This window comes from Catharus ustulatus, chromosome 7 (genome assembly GCF_009819885.2).
Source record: "Catharus ustulatus isolate bCatUst1 chromosome 7, bCatUst1.pri.v2, whole genome shotgun sequence".
NCBI classification, from domain to species: Eukaryota; Metazoa; Chordata; class Aves; order Passeriformes; family Turdidae; genus Catharus; species Catharus ustulatus.
Window position 1 is genome coordinate 1,164,985 of NC_046227.1, and position 14,418 is coordinate 1,179,402.

General features: G+C 46.5%; 1 protein-coding gene across 3 annotated transcripts; it reads left to right on the forward strand.

Annotated features, from left to right (window-relative positions):
- Positions 1-644: 644 nt before the first annotated feature.
- On the forward strand, positions 645-14,231 carry LOC116999028 (UDP-glucuronosyltransferase 1A1-like). 3 transcript variants are annotated; one of them, XM_033065326.1, is made up of 6 exons: positions 645-1,405; positions 5,789-5,882; positions 9,994-10,125; positions 10,232-10,319; positions 11,004-11,223; positions 13,279-14,231. In XM_033065326.1, the coding sequence occupies exons 1-6, from the start codon at positions 645-647 to the stop codon at positions 13,574-13,576; spliced, it is 1,593 nt and encodes a 530-aa protein (XP_032921217.1). In that variant the 3' UTR covers positions 13,577-14,231. The 3 variants fall into 3 exon arrangements, with proteins under 3 accessions (XP_032921217.1, XP_032921216.1, XP_032921218.1); XM_033065325.1 differs by having other exon boundaries at positions 645-1,358; positions 5,727-5,882; XM_033065327.1 differs by having other exon boundaries at positions 645-1,222; positions 5,606-5,882.
- The last annotated feature ends 187 nt before the right edge of the window (positions 14,232-14,418 follow it).

Genomic DNA, 14,418 nt, shown 5'->3' on the forward strand with positions numbered 1-14,418 from the left:
CAGTCTCTAATTTTTGGTACCATTGTAGAACTTAGTACTGTCTTAGTGAGTGATGAATAAGTCTGTGGGGCTGTCCAAGCCTTGCAGTCAGGTGTAATCCCTAAATAGCAAATTCTTGTAGTTGGGTCTGGTGTTTACTGAGATATATACCTCATGCTTCTGTCCTTGTTGCCTCACTACATCTTTCTTCACTGGTGAATTTTTCTGCTTCTTCACCAGGGTATTTTCAAAGCCAGAATCTGGAGGAACATGGCAGGTTGGGGGCACTGAGGTTGAGAAGCAGCCTTTCTGTTTGGAGGCAGATCTAGGAAAATTTTGGCTTGGTGATGGCTGTGTGAGGTGCAAGTTTCAGAGGTCTCAAGGGACTACAGTGGCCTGGCAGGTGGTGCTCAAAGGTGAAAGAGCTGCCAAAGGTTTTGTTATAAAACATGAGGCTTATCTGGTGCATCCCCCCATGTTCATCAGTTGTCTGAACTTTGCTGCTGATTATCCCACCAGTGATTACAAATTAACTACACAGCAAATAAAGCAAGGATACGAGGTTTGGCTGGGCAGAGATTGCTTGAAAGCCGGGAGCAGGCGGCAGTGTTCTGGCGCTGCCGTGGGTTTCCTTCCTTGGAGGCACTCACCTGATCTCTGCAGGAATGGCCCCGGGACTCAGTGCTTCTCCACCAGTTGTGGTTCTGCTCCTGTCCTTCCTGGGTCTGGCTGCTGCTGGGAAACTCCTTGTGGTGCCAGTGGATGGGAGCCACTGGCTCAGCATGCGGGAATTGCTGGATATGCTCCAGCAGAAGGGACATGAGGTGGTCGTGGTGGCACCTGAAGTGACTTTGCACATCAAACCATCCAAGACCTTTGTGATGAAAATGTACCCAGTGCCTTTCACGAAGGAAGAGTTGGATGAAGTTTTCCAAGGATTAATAAAGGATGTATTTGAAGAAGGATCTTTTCTGGAAAGATTTATTAGACTTTATCAACGGGCAAAAAAAAACTCTGCTCTGTTCCTGGCTACCTGTACCCACTTAATCAACAACAAGGAGCTCATCAGGTACCTTGAGGAGAGCAAGTTTGATGCCATCCTCACAGACCCTTTCCTACCTTGTGGGGCAATCCTGGCAGAGTATCTTTCCCTGCCTTCCGTGTATTTCCTGCAGCAAATGCCATGTCGTTTGGAGTATCAGGCCACACAGTGCCCCAACCCCCCTTCCTATGTCCCCAGAGCATTTACAGACCTTACAGACCACATGACCTTTCTCCAGCGGGTGAAGAACCTGCTCTATGACATCCCAAATTTTTTCCTCTGCGATGTTGTCTTCCAACCTTATGCAGAACTGGCTTCGGAATTCCTCAAGCGGGAGGTGACTGTGCCAGATCTCCTGCGCCAGGCTTCCATTTGGCTCATGAAGCTGGACTTTGTCTTCCACTTCCCAAAACCCTTGATGCCCAACATGGTTTTGATTAGTGGAGTAAACTGTGCTTACAAGAAGCTAAATCAGGTTGGTCACACTCTGTTTTCTCTTGTTGTTCTTGCAGGCTTTGGAAATCTCTGGGAAGCTGAAACACAGCTTTTGTTAGAAAGGTGGATTTCAAACTGCTCATGCTTTGCAGAGAGGTGCTGGTTCTGGTATCTGTGAAGGATTCTCAGAGTAGAAAGGCAGAAAAAGTGTTGTTTATGGAGTTAGCTCTGGGAGACTCCCCATTGGTCCTGTGCCACCTCCTCCAAGGCCGCTTTGGCTTTGGAGTAGTGGTGGCTTTGGTGTGGTGGAAGACACACTTTCACTTTAGGCGGTCTTCATTTACCCTCTGGCTGATTTCCTCTACAATTCTGCCTTTTTTCAATTATTTTTTTCCCCCTAAAGAAGGATTCTCTCTACTTTGAATTGTCAGACTCATAAAACATTTTCATCTGGAAGGTCATGAGAGGTGTCTCTGAGAATTTCCTGTCAGAATATATCCGGTTAGGTCAGGTTGTTCCTTTCTCTGTCTTGTCAAATTGTAAGTTTCTCCTATAGTGAAGACATCTTATTATATCCAATTAATTCCCATATCCAGTTCAAATTTTCCATGTTGCAGCTTGTGACAGTTGCCTCTTGTCAGGTCCCTGTCAATCTCATTTTTTTCTTTAACTTTTCATCATCTCCTGCAGTCAAGATGTAGTGCACCTGTCCTGTGCCATGGGATTATCCCATTCCAGCAGCAGAACTTTGCATTTGACTTTGCTGCCTTCATGAGGCTTTTATAGGCTCATTGTTCCAGCTCATATATCCCAGGCCAGTGGTGCTCCTTCGTTAATTTTTCATCCAGCATCTAAAAAATAAAGTATAAGTTACTTTATTCTTCTAAAATGAATTTTGGAATAATGTCAGCCTTTTTTTATAATGTGTTTTCAAATATATTTTGTGGTTTGCAGAGTATCCTCACAGATTCTATTTTTCCTATTCCTATTGGGTTTTTCAGATATTTGCTTTACAAAATGCTGAGATAAGGGTGATATTTCAGAAAAAGCCCAGTCCTACACAGTAAAAACAGAGGATTTTAAAGAGGATTCAGACTTGGCACTCAGGCTAGAAAAGCAGAGATGGAATAAAGTGCACAGAAAATAATTACGGCAGAGGTCTGTAAAATCTGGAAAATCATTGCTAAAGGCACAAGGGGAACTGATAGTTTCTCCCAATATTTGTCCTATGACTAACACTGAATGCAGCAACCCTAGAGTAAACAAAGTGCCCCAAAAAACCCAAATCAGCCTCTCAAGAGGCGCAGATTTTCTTTTTTGTAGACAAACCCTCTGAATTTTAAAGGGATTTAGGGGGTTAATAAGAGGTACAGGCTGCCTGCCAGGATTTGTGGGCTTACAGGAGAGATAATAATGGATTCCCTTAGCTTGGATATTTGCTGTAGTGTTTCCAGGTTACAACCTTGGCACTCAGTTCTGTACTTTTATCCTGCTTAACCTTATCCTGCTATCTCACCTTTGGAGTGGGCTGGACTTGTGGACTTCAGTCTCTGCGCTCGTAAACGTGTGGAAGGCATTAATGTGCTGCTCAAAGTCTAGTGTTATAACTTCTATGAACTTTTGCTGAACTTTTCTGAACTTTTTTTTTTTTTTAAACTTTCCTGAGCTTCTCAGGGTTTGGGTTGAGGGTTTGGGTTTTTTTACCTCTTTAATGTTGTTTTATGGGGTTTTGTATTAGTGTCTCACTGGTTATACATGTTTGGCTGAAATGTTAGCAGAAGTTAACTAGATGGGAGTGATTATGTACCAAATATGAGATTTGAGAGGCCTTTATGCAGGATAAGAGTGTTTCTGCAACTCTGAGTTTACTACCTGAGTATGTACTGCCACCTTGAGGCTTGTTTAATGCTGCCTGACCTCATTATTTGAGATCTTTTTACCACAGAAATGTGGAAATGCAGCCTTGGCAGATGAGAATCCCTCCCCTCCACCTCCTGTAGTTTTTGGTCTTTCAATGCTACCTCACTGCCAGCCAGAGCCAGAGTTCTGCTTCACCAGCTGCAGAATGGGACTGCATCAGATCATGAAACTGTTAAGTTTGGAAAAGCCCTCTAAGATCAGAATCCAACAATTAATCCAGTACTGCCAGGTCTACCACTAAACTCTATCCCCAAGTGCCAGATCCACACATTTTTTTTATGCTTCCCGGGATAGGGGCTCCACCACTGCACTGGACAGCCCTTTTCAGTGCTTGTCAACGGATGAAGAATTTTTTCCTAATATCCAATCTAAACTTCCCTGCTGATGTCTGAAATTCCTTCCTATTTAGTGCATTTTCCATAAACATTATAGTCCTTCTTGCTGATTTTTAAGAACCCCTTTTCTTTAACAGGCCACATGGAGGACTTGCTCTCCAAATAAACATTTGAGGACACAATTAGTCTTAATCTTGGAATAGCACTTAGAATTAGCCTTGGAGCATATTTATCACACTCAGGTCCCTTTGGCAAAGGTAGCCATTTCTTGGATCAGATTTCCCCTCATTCATATTTGCTCCAAGAGAACTCTTCCAGGCCTGGTGAAGCTGCTCAGGGTTCACTCTGCTCAGGAATGCTTCACTGGGGGGGGGCGGGTCTAAAAGAATCTGTCTTCTCCAGCCAGTTCCTGTCCATGTACCATTCCCGTACCTTGCATTGCTTTTGTAAACTTGCAAACTTTTGCCATCCAGCTTTTCCCTCTCCATGTGGAATATGCCTTAATGGCAGGTGATATCTGCTTGGCCAGATCCTTCTGTCCACAAGTGTGGACTTCCACATACCACAGCCAAGCCTTCTGAAATTTGGGAAAGGGACTGCTATTAAGAGCTTTCAAACTCTTTTGTCCCATAGCCTCACACCCTGAACTCCCATGTCCCCTCTTGTGCAAGAGCCACATGTTCTGCTGCATCATTGCTTTTCAAAAAGATGTTTAGCCTCGAGCCACTCACCTGTGAACTCTGATGGCCTCTCTTGAGCACAAACTGTGCTTTCTGCTGTATCATTCTATTGCTAAAAAGGTGAAAGGTGGTTGGTTAATGTGTTACCCGAACTTTGGTGACCCTGCTGCTCTGTGTGCCAGCTCCTGATTGCCATGGAGAGCATGCTCTGAACTCCAGCCACCTTCCTGAGCAAAGACTGGGGGCTTAGGTCTTGTGTGTCAACAGTGCAGCATAATTATTGTGATATAAGCTTAGTGGAGTGCTGATAAATTTGATTCCCAACTTGGATCTGGCCCGGGACTGCTGACTGCACAGTAGTGAGTCAGTTGAAACAACCCTGACACAGCAAAACCCCTCCACGAACAACTGCTTTTTCTACTGACTATTCTGAATAATTTGAGATAACTTAATTACATAGAAAAGCATAGGTGCCTTGATAGCACTTTAATCAAGGCTTTTATCAGCAATAAAACTCCAATAGCCTGTATCAATTTGTAGAGATAAACATTAAAATCTGCCACTATATAAATGAGGTACAAGGTGATTTTTCTTCATATGCTGCTGAACAACATAAGAAGGAGCAGCTCTTTCTTTTCCTGCCCCACAACAGTTATGTGGAGGCACCAGGTACATGCTGGGCTTGTGCTTTTCCTTGCTCTCTGGAGTCTGGCAGATGGTGGGAAGCTCTTGGTAGTGCCTCAGGATGGAAGTCACTGGCTGAGCATGCGCATGGTCCTGGAGAAACTCTGGGAGAAGGGGCATGAAATCGTGGCTCTGGTTCCTGATGCTGCCTTGTTCTTGAAAAGCTCCCAGTCCTTCACCATCAAAACATATTCAGTGCCTTACAGCCAGCAGTTTGTGGACAAATCCTACCAGGAGCTGGGGGAAAAGAGCTTTGAGACCCTAAGGCTCTCGGTTTTACTCAGCAACATCTCAGAGTTGACCAACATGTTCTCTTCTGCTTGTCGGCATCTCTTATCTGACAAAGAACTCATGAAGTACCTCCAGGACAGCAAATTCGATGCCATCATGATGGACCCTGTGCTGCCCTGTGGGCCAATTCTGGCTGAGTATCTCTCCCTCCCATCTGTGTACTTCATGCGTGGCCTTCCTTGTACCTTAGACTACAAAGCCACACAGGCTCCCAGCCCTGTATCCTACGTGCCCAGGACTTTCTCCTCCACTTCTGACCACATGACATTCTCAGAGCGCGTGAAGAATTTCCTGATCGGGCTCTCAGAGCCTTTGCTTTGCGACCTGTTTTATTTGAAATACAAGAGCTTGGCCTCCGAGTTCCTGCAGAGGGATGTAACGATGCAGGAGCTGTTCAGCCAAGCATCAGTTTGGCTGATGAGATACGACTTTGTGTTTGAGTATCCACGCCCCATCATGCCCAACATGGTCTATATTGGAGGCATCAACTGTCACCAAAAACAGCCACTCTCAAAGGTTTGTCATTGCTTACCCTGAGGTGTTGGTGGTTGGTCAAGATGTGCTTTTTTTAAGTGTTTCCTGTAGTGGTATTTGTGCTTGAGGCAGGATGTGATCAAATCCAAGGACGGCATGGGAGTGAGAATCAGGCTTTGAGATGGTATCCCAAGAGTTGCTGAAGGGTTTCTCTCCAGGAGAGCTTAGGTCGAGTTGTCACCATCACTCATGGCATGCTCTGAATCCAGGTAAACGACAAAATTATTCTAGGTCAGAGGATTTAATATCCCTAAGGGATGTGAAATGCAGGAGACTTGATTGGACAAAAATTGGAAAAACAGAATTAACTATATGGATATACCCAGACACTTCTGCTGTGCCACTGAGCATGAATCTAGGTGAAGCACAGAAGGTGAGGGGGCCAGGCTGGGTTTTAGGAAAAGGTTCTTCCCCCAGAGGGTGCTGGGCACTGCCCAGGGTCCCCAGGGAATGGGCACGGCCCCAAGGCTGCCAGAGCTCCAGGAGCGTTTGGACAGTGCTCCTAGGGATGCACAGAGTGGGATTGTCTGTGCAGAGCCAGGGGTTGGATCAATGATCCTTGTGGGCCAGGAAATTCTAACTGAGGATATTCCATGATTCCACATGCACCAACAGCCCAAAACCAAGGGTGTGCAAAGATGGCAGAGGGAGATCTGTTGCCTCTGTATTTGTGCAGCAATAGTGCAAATAAGAGGATGGTTGGGAAAGGAAACCTTCGGGATAGTAACTAATGTCCCTTGTTCAGATTTGCTGTGCAAATAGTGCAGATATCCCTGATTTATTTTGCTTTCAGACCATTGTGATGTTGCAACAGCAGGAGTTATTGCTCAGCTTACAACACCTTTACTACTGTAAACTCAGGGCTTTCACTTTGATAACTGCTGTGATAGAGCAACAAATCTGGAGATAGACCTTTACAACCCACTCAGTATCAAACCTCTGTCAATCTTTGCCTCTTGGTTATGCTCAGGGGGCACAAAGCAATCCAAAGGTCAGATTTGTGCTGAGTTCCACGTCCAATCGGTGCTGTGGACTCAAGGCAGGGGGTTGATCATTAACTGGTTGATAATGATGTAGTGATTTCTGGGTCAGTCCCATTCATGGCTCTCATTCAGCCTCTCAGCTCCACAGGCTATTGGTCACTCCTCCCTCCTGGTGTCAATCCAAACGTTCAACTTCACCTCACAGCACCCACTCACTGAAAGCCTTCCCTGCGCACAGATGATAAACCCAGTATTTACCCACAGTTAAAAATTACCCCCATTTCTGCCTGTTAAAAATTAAAAACCCATCCTGGTTAAAATTCAAGAGGGAAGCACCCTGTGATTCATTCCTCGTCCCCAGATGCAGTTTCACCACCGTTAAAAACTTTTCTAGCAGGACTGGGAAATGGTTTCTCCAAAGCCAGGATTTCTTTCTCTTGCCTCTTGGGCTGTGTTTTTCCTGCTACTGTGGACCTCTGGTGAAGGTGGGAAGCTCTTGGTCATACCCATCGATGGCAGCCACTGGCTCAGCATGCGCCCTGTCGTGGAGAAGCTCAGGAACAAGGGACACGAAATTGTGGTGGTTGCACCGGAGATAAATTTGCGGATCCACCCATCCCCACTTTACACTTTGAAAACCTACCCTGTGTCCTACACCAAGGAATTTGTGGAGGCAGAGTTTAAACAGATGGGCCACAGGAGTTTCACACCTCAGCCCTTCTTGGAAAAACTCTCCAAAATCGCCAATTTTACAAGCATGTTCTTGGATTCTTGCAAGCGTCTCCTGTCTGACAAAGAGCTGATCCAATACCTTGAGGGAAGCAAATTTGATGCTGTCTTTATGGATCCCTTTTTCCCATGTGGGCAGATACTGGCAGAACATCTGTCCCTGCCCTCTGTGTACTTCCTGCGGGGGCTGCCGTGCAGTCTGGAATTCCAGGCCACGATGTGTCCCAGCCCTTCTTCCTACGTCCCGCGGTTCTTCACACGCTCCACGGACCGCATGTCCTTCCGGCAGCGACTGGGCAACCTCCTGGCCACCCTGGGCAGCTCCCTGGCCTGCTCTGTCCTTTATTCCCCCTACGATCCCTTGATCCAGGAGTTCCTGCAGCAGGAGACAACCATGCCCGAGCTGTTCAGCCATGCCGCTGTTTGGCTCATGAAATACGACTTTGTTTTTGAGTACCCCAGGCCCCTTATGCCAAACATGGTCTTGGTCGGAGGCATAGGCTGCACTCGGGAAAACAAACTATCCCAGGTTAGTTTCCGATTTTCCCGGAGTTTAGCTGTGGGTGCACTGTGAGCTCTCTCCAGGAGATGGAGCTCCCAGGCTGCAATAAATGATGCAAGGTGAAAGTGGGAATGTGTTTTGTGCCAATGCATCCCTTGAGCAGTGAGGGGGAAGTTACTTGCTGGGACACTTCTGCATTCCCATGAAAATACTCTGCACTGGAACTGCATTTTTCTTCAACTATGTCAAAATTCCTCAGAATGGGATATGTCCCACTTTCCATTAAAAAATCCTCCTAATTCTCTTATTTTTTCATGAGTCTCCACTGCAGGTATTATGTAAAAGTATGAGCAGATGCTGATTAAAACCACTGCAAAAATAATCTGCATATCCCCAAAGCAGGGCTGCAAAGAGCTTCCTCATAGTAGGAGAACTTCTGAGCAGAAAGTCAGACCTCGGAACTCAAAAACAATTGAAAAACAAAGTAAAACCGATGTCTCCACAGAATATAAATAGGATTAAACATGCCTCAAGACAGACAGAAAAATATGGAAAAGAGAATAAACTGACAGTTGGACTCTGTTGTCCCTGCCCATGGCAGGGAATGAGATGATCTTTAAAGTCCCTTCCAACCCAAAGCATTTCATGGTTCTCTGGTTATCCCCCTCAGATCCCAGAGATAACATGGCAGTTGCCAGACTTACAGGAACACTTAGTTCATCGTATTCCCCTTATTTAACTCTTATGCCTGCAACAATTTCCTCCAGTTTTGTCTTTCCTGCCTTGGTTCAACCAAACATTTTTCTATTTCAAAGAATTTTTGCTCCAGCCTTGGGTTGTTTTTTTCTGCTTCATTGGAATCCTTTTGTTCTTGGATTCCAGTGCTAGATCTCCTTCTATTATTTAAATCGCTCAAACAAAAGGGAGACAGACCTGGCAGCAGTTCAGTGTTATCATACCCAAAGCAGATACAATAAATCCAGATATTAGAAATTTGAGTTACCTGCTGTCAGAATCCTCGTCCAGGATTTTAATTCTCTCTTGTAGCTGCGTAGCCTGAAAAGAAGAACATCAGCTGTGAATCCAGGTTTGGGCTAAATGTGCCCATTTTTACTTCCCCAAGACTCATTTTCTTTAGGATCATAGAACAGGTTATGGTGGAAGGGACATTAAAGCCCATCCAGTGCCACCCCCTGCCACGTGCAGGGACACTTTCCACTATCCCAGGCTGCCCCAAGCCCCATCTGTCCTCCCCTTGGACACTTCCAGGGATCATGGGGCAGCCACAGCTTCTCTGGGCAGCCTGTGTTAGGGCCTCTTCACCCTCACAGAAAATAATTTCTTCCTGATACCTAACACAAATTTCCCCTCTTTTGGTTTGAACCCATTGTTCCCTGTCCCATCACTCCAGCTCCTCATGAAGAGTCAGTCCTTCTTCAGCTTCCTTCTGGGCCTCTTCAGGCACTGCAAAGGGGTTTTTGTGAGATCTCCACACAAAAATCTTCTCTGTTCCAGGCTGAACAGCCCTGATGTCCCAGCCTGTCCCTATAGAGGAGGTGCTCCTGTCTCCTTGTCAACTCCATGGCTCTCCTCTGGACTTGCTGTCACAGTCCCATGTCCTTCTCATGTTGATGAGCCCAGAGCTGGATGCAGGATTCCAGGTGTGGTCTCATGAGAGGGGGAGAATCCCCTCCCTGGACCTGCTGGCTGTGCTGCTTTGGATGTAGAATTGTCAACAATTCATTTTCCTGGTCCTAATTTTGTTGTGCTCACTGCTTGTTTTGTTGCCTTTCCAGGTAATTTTGTGGGAACATGGCAGCAATTCCAGCCTCTGACATGAAAAAAGGGCTTTGACTAAAGGCTTGCTTTCCTTTGGCAGGAATTTGAAGCTATGGTGAATGCCTCTGGAGAACACGGCATTGTTGTCTTCTCGCTGGGCTCCATGGTGTCTGAGATTCCCATGAAGAAAGCCATGGAAATCGCAGAGGCCTTGGGAACAGTCCCTCAGACGGTACCAATTCCCTCTTCCCCTTCCAGCAGAGCAGCTCCACGCTGTTCTCAGGTCCTCCCTCCCTTCTCCTGCCGGGATCTGACATGGCCTTTGCTTCCCTTGCCAGGTCTTGTGGCGCTACACAGGCAAGACACCCTCCAACCTCCCCAAGAACGTGAAGCTCGTCAAGTGGCTGCCTCAGAACGACCTCCTGGGTATGTCTGACACACCACAGTGGTGCTGGTGCTCCAGGGCTGCTCTTGTGGGTCAGGTGTGAGTTACCATCCCCTGACCCATCTCTGGGGGCACAAACCCTCCTTGTAGCCTTTGCTGTTGGCCAAGGCTTGTCCCTTCGGAACTTAGCTGGGAATTGCTAAATTGTGAAACAACTCTGTTTGAAAAGGTTTTCCAACACTTCAGTACCAGTCCAAGACGGGAATCTTTATCTCTGACTAAGCAGCCTCACCCAGATGTGTTTTTGTCCTGGCTTCTGGCCTGAAAAGAAACTTCATGGTCCTCAAAGGAGTGCTTCCAGACAGGTCTTTGGGATTTTAAAGTGTTGGAATTGTTGCCAGGAGAGCATTTGTTCATAAGAGAACAGGTTCAGCTGTGAGAGACCTTCACTACCATGGAAGAGATGGTGAAAAAGTAATAGATGGTGACATCCTTTTTAACCTCTCCTGGCTAGGGTTTAATCCTAAAGTTGGAGGATTACCCAAAACAAAGACAGAGGTCTACAATGTTCCAATTGTCTGGCCATGAGGGATGATGCTCACAACAGCCCGAAATCCTTGATTTATGCCAACCATGGTCTTTTTTGAGCATGTTTTTCCCTCAGGGATGTGTTGCAGGGAGTCAGTAATTCCAGGAGCTAAGCAAGTCTCTGTTTCCCTCCACAGCCCACCCCAAGACTCGTGCCTTTATCACCCACGGAGGCTCCCATGGTGTCTATGAGGGAATATGCAATGCAGTGCCCATGGTGCTGATGCCTCTCTTTGGGGACCAGATGGACAATGCCAAGCGAGTGGAGTCCCGGGGAGCAGGCCTGACCCTGAACATCCTGGAGATGACTACCAACGACATTTCCAACGCCCTGAAAGCAGTGATCAACGACAAAAAGTCAGTACCAGAGGCACAGCCTTCTCCCTTCTTACCGTGTAGCCCCAGCATGTTCACTTCCAGCTTAACATGGTGTTTCTCTTCCTAAATGGCTTCTTTTATCAAACGTATGGATTTGATTGCAGCTGCTTCCATGGAGAAGCTGATGCTTGCCCTGGGTTAACTTCAGGCTGTCCCCTTCAGGGGACAAGAAGGGACTTAGAAGGGAGGATGCAGGGAGCGGGGAAAATGGGCTGTGAAAGCAACGGAAGAAACCAAAGTTGCCAAAAACAAGTTGTCACCTTCCTAAAGCCAAGGCAGTGACAGAGAGGGCTTGGACACAAGTGGCAAACAGCTTTTGTTCCCAAACCCAAAGTGACACAGGGCAGTGGGGAGCCTGAAAAGGGTTTATCAAACATATTTATCACTCATTTATCTTCCAGGTGAGTTCTCTCAGGCATTTCCCCTCCCCTCCAACTCAGTGCTCATGAGGAATTCTGTGATCAGGGAGAGCTGCTGCTTGGCTCAGCAAGGCTAGACAATCCCAGCACAGAGCAGGAGGAGCACACAGGGATGCACTGAGGAAGCCCAGGGAGCATCACAGCACTGCACTCAGCACACCCAAGAGGTTTAAAGGCAGCACAGAGGTTTCTTTCAGAAAAGAGCTTTCCCCTATTCCTATTTGAGGATGCCAAGGAGCAAGAAACTCCACCACATTCCTGAGAAATAGCAGCTCAGTGACATTGTTTCCCACCCAATGTTTATGGCAATAATATGAATAACACTACTACTAACAAAAACAATAATAATGCAGCTGGAAAAGCTGACCAGCTTTTATACCCCTTTCAGCCAGAGACCTTCAGCACAGATATTTTAGATATTTTGCTGAGAACCCAAACTGAGATTTCCCTCTTTTTTTTTTTTTTCTTTTTTTTTTTTTTTTTAAATTTTTGTTATTGGAAACAGCATTTCCTGGGCCTTTAACTTTGCCATTATCCTTCTCATGGGGCTCAGTAGCACAAGAGCCTGGAGAAACTGCAGCTGCCCGATCCCTGCTTCCATCCTGGCCTGATGGAAGGTGTCCCTGCCCATGAGGGATGAGCTTTAAGGTCCTTCCAGCCCACCCTACCCTGTGATACTGATGCCTTGGAGTGACTACCTAGAACAGAGGCTAGACAAGATAAAGAGCATGAAGTGGATATTTATTAAAGGCCCTCAACAGCGACACCTTGGGCAGTCAGAAGCCTCCCAGAGGCTACACCCGAAATGGATGATGGTCACGAGTTTTTCAGACAATTATAAGTTTGGTCCATTTACATATCAGGGGTTAATCCTCTAATTACAGCTTCAGGTAATCATTTAGTCATTTACCCCGGTTTGCTCCCCCCTCCAGTTACTGTTGTTTACATTTTTCAGTGATGCCTTGAGAGGCTACCTGGAACTGAGGCTAGAGAGAGTTAAAGGAATAAAGTAGGGATTTATTAAAAAGCCTTCAAAGGATTCACTTTGGGCAGTGCAAGAGCCCAGCCAGGGATACACCCAGGGTGGACCCAAGATGGACCTGGGTCATGAGTTCTCATATTTTTATAAGTTTTGGCCCATTTCCATATTGGGGTTCATTGTCCAATTCCAGCTCCAGGTTCTGCAGTCCCACCCTCCCAGATTGCTCTCCTCAATTCGCTGCTGTTTGCACTTTTTGGGGCTGAAGCTGCAGCGGTGTCCTTGGTTCTGGGGCTGGAAAAGGATTGATTTCTGTGACTGAGTTGTGAGGAGAACTTGATAACACTTTGTATGAAGTTCAGAGTTACACACCAGTGCAGTTCAGAGTCTGGAAAAGATGAACTTAAGCTGTAACTTTAGGCATCACCGGGGCCTGAGGCAGTAGGGTGTCCTTGAGGAGGTACAGGCCTAGAGTGATTGTTTTGTCTGAACAAAACAGGAGAAGAGTAGCTGACAAGCTATGGAGTTTTGGAGTTACACCCTAAAGCAGTACAGGATTTAAAAACTACAAAAGCTAAAATCCTAAGGCACCAATTCCATGTTTGAACACCCCCTGCAAACGCCTTCTCTCGGCAGGTACAAGGAGAACATCCAGCGCCTCTCTGACCTGCACCTGGACAGACCCATCCACCCTCTGGACCTGGCTGTGCACTGGGTGGAGTTTGTGATGAGGCACAAGGGAGCCCCTCACCTGCGCCCTGCTGCCCACGACCTCAACTGGGTACAGTACCACTCGCTGGACGTCATCGCCTTCCTGGCGGCCGTCGTGCTGCTCTCCCTCTTCATCTCCTTCAAGTGCTGCCTCTGCTGCTGCCGCAGGTGCTTCTGCAAGAAGGGCAGGACGGGGAAGCCCACCAAAGCCAAGTCCCACTAATGGCTGGAAACGGTCGTAGGGGACAAAGCTGCTGCTCCAGGGGTCAGGCAACAGCTCCAATTTCACTATAATAAATAAAACACTAGTCAAGGAATGATAGGGATCCTTCGGAATAGCACCCCAAGAAGGGTTGCTACACTGATCTGATTTTTGCCTTTTAATTAAGAATGGGCCTAATTAATTAACAATGTTAAAAATGTAGGAGTGCTGCAGTCACTTGGGAAGGTCTGAGTATGAAATCCAAGGCCCCTGGCTTCCACCTGTCGGTGTGCAGAGGACTCTCAGTGACTTTTTCTTTTAACCTTTTCCTGCAGCAGAGATACATAGGGATTTTGGAGGATTTAAGAAGAATGATCTGGTCAGATTTCTGTTTGAAATCTCTGTGTGGCTGCTGTTGTAGGAGAGGCAAATGTTGTACACTCACAATTCCCATCACACAAACCAAGCTTGATGCACATCTTCGTGTGTGTTTACAAGACCCTCGACAAAACCAACATTTCTGGCAGGGAAGCTGCTGGAAAAGCACTGCTGTTTCCCCCAGATTCCCCATCAGGAAGATGTGCTGTACCTGGAGCTCACCTCCTGCTGAGGGGATCTTCGTAAGCATTGCTTATAACCCCCCACAACTGATTTGCTCTTTTTAAATGATGCTCAGGGAAAGACCCCAAACCCCAGCCCTATAAATAAACCTGAAATACTAAAAATAAAGGCTGCTGTCTTTTCTGTCTCGAAAGTTATGGGGGGAATGCTTGTTTGTTCATAGAAAAAGAGTTGGAGAAGGGACAGATTCAATCCCTCATGATGTAAAAGCTACCTTGATACACAAACCCCCTTCTCAGCAT

Excerpts from the sequence above, each read along its gene's own strand:
- LOC116999028 (XM_033065325.1), top strand. The coding sequence starts at position 645 with ATGGCCCCGGGACTCAGTGCTTCTCCACCAGTTGTGGTTCTGCTCCTG. Across the intron at positions 1,359-5,726 it reads CGGAATTCCTCAAGCGGGAG|TTCCTGCAGAGGGATGTAAC; the intron begins GTGACTGTGCCA and ends TTGGCCTCCGAG. Across the intron at positions 10,320-11,003 it reads GCCTCAGAACGACCTCCTGG|CCCACCCCAAGACTCGTGCC; the intron begins GTATGTCTGACA and ends TTCCCTCCACAG.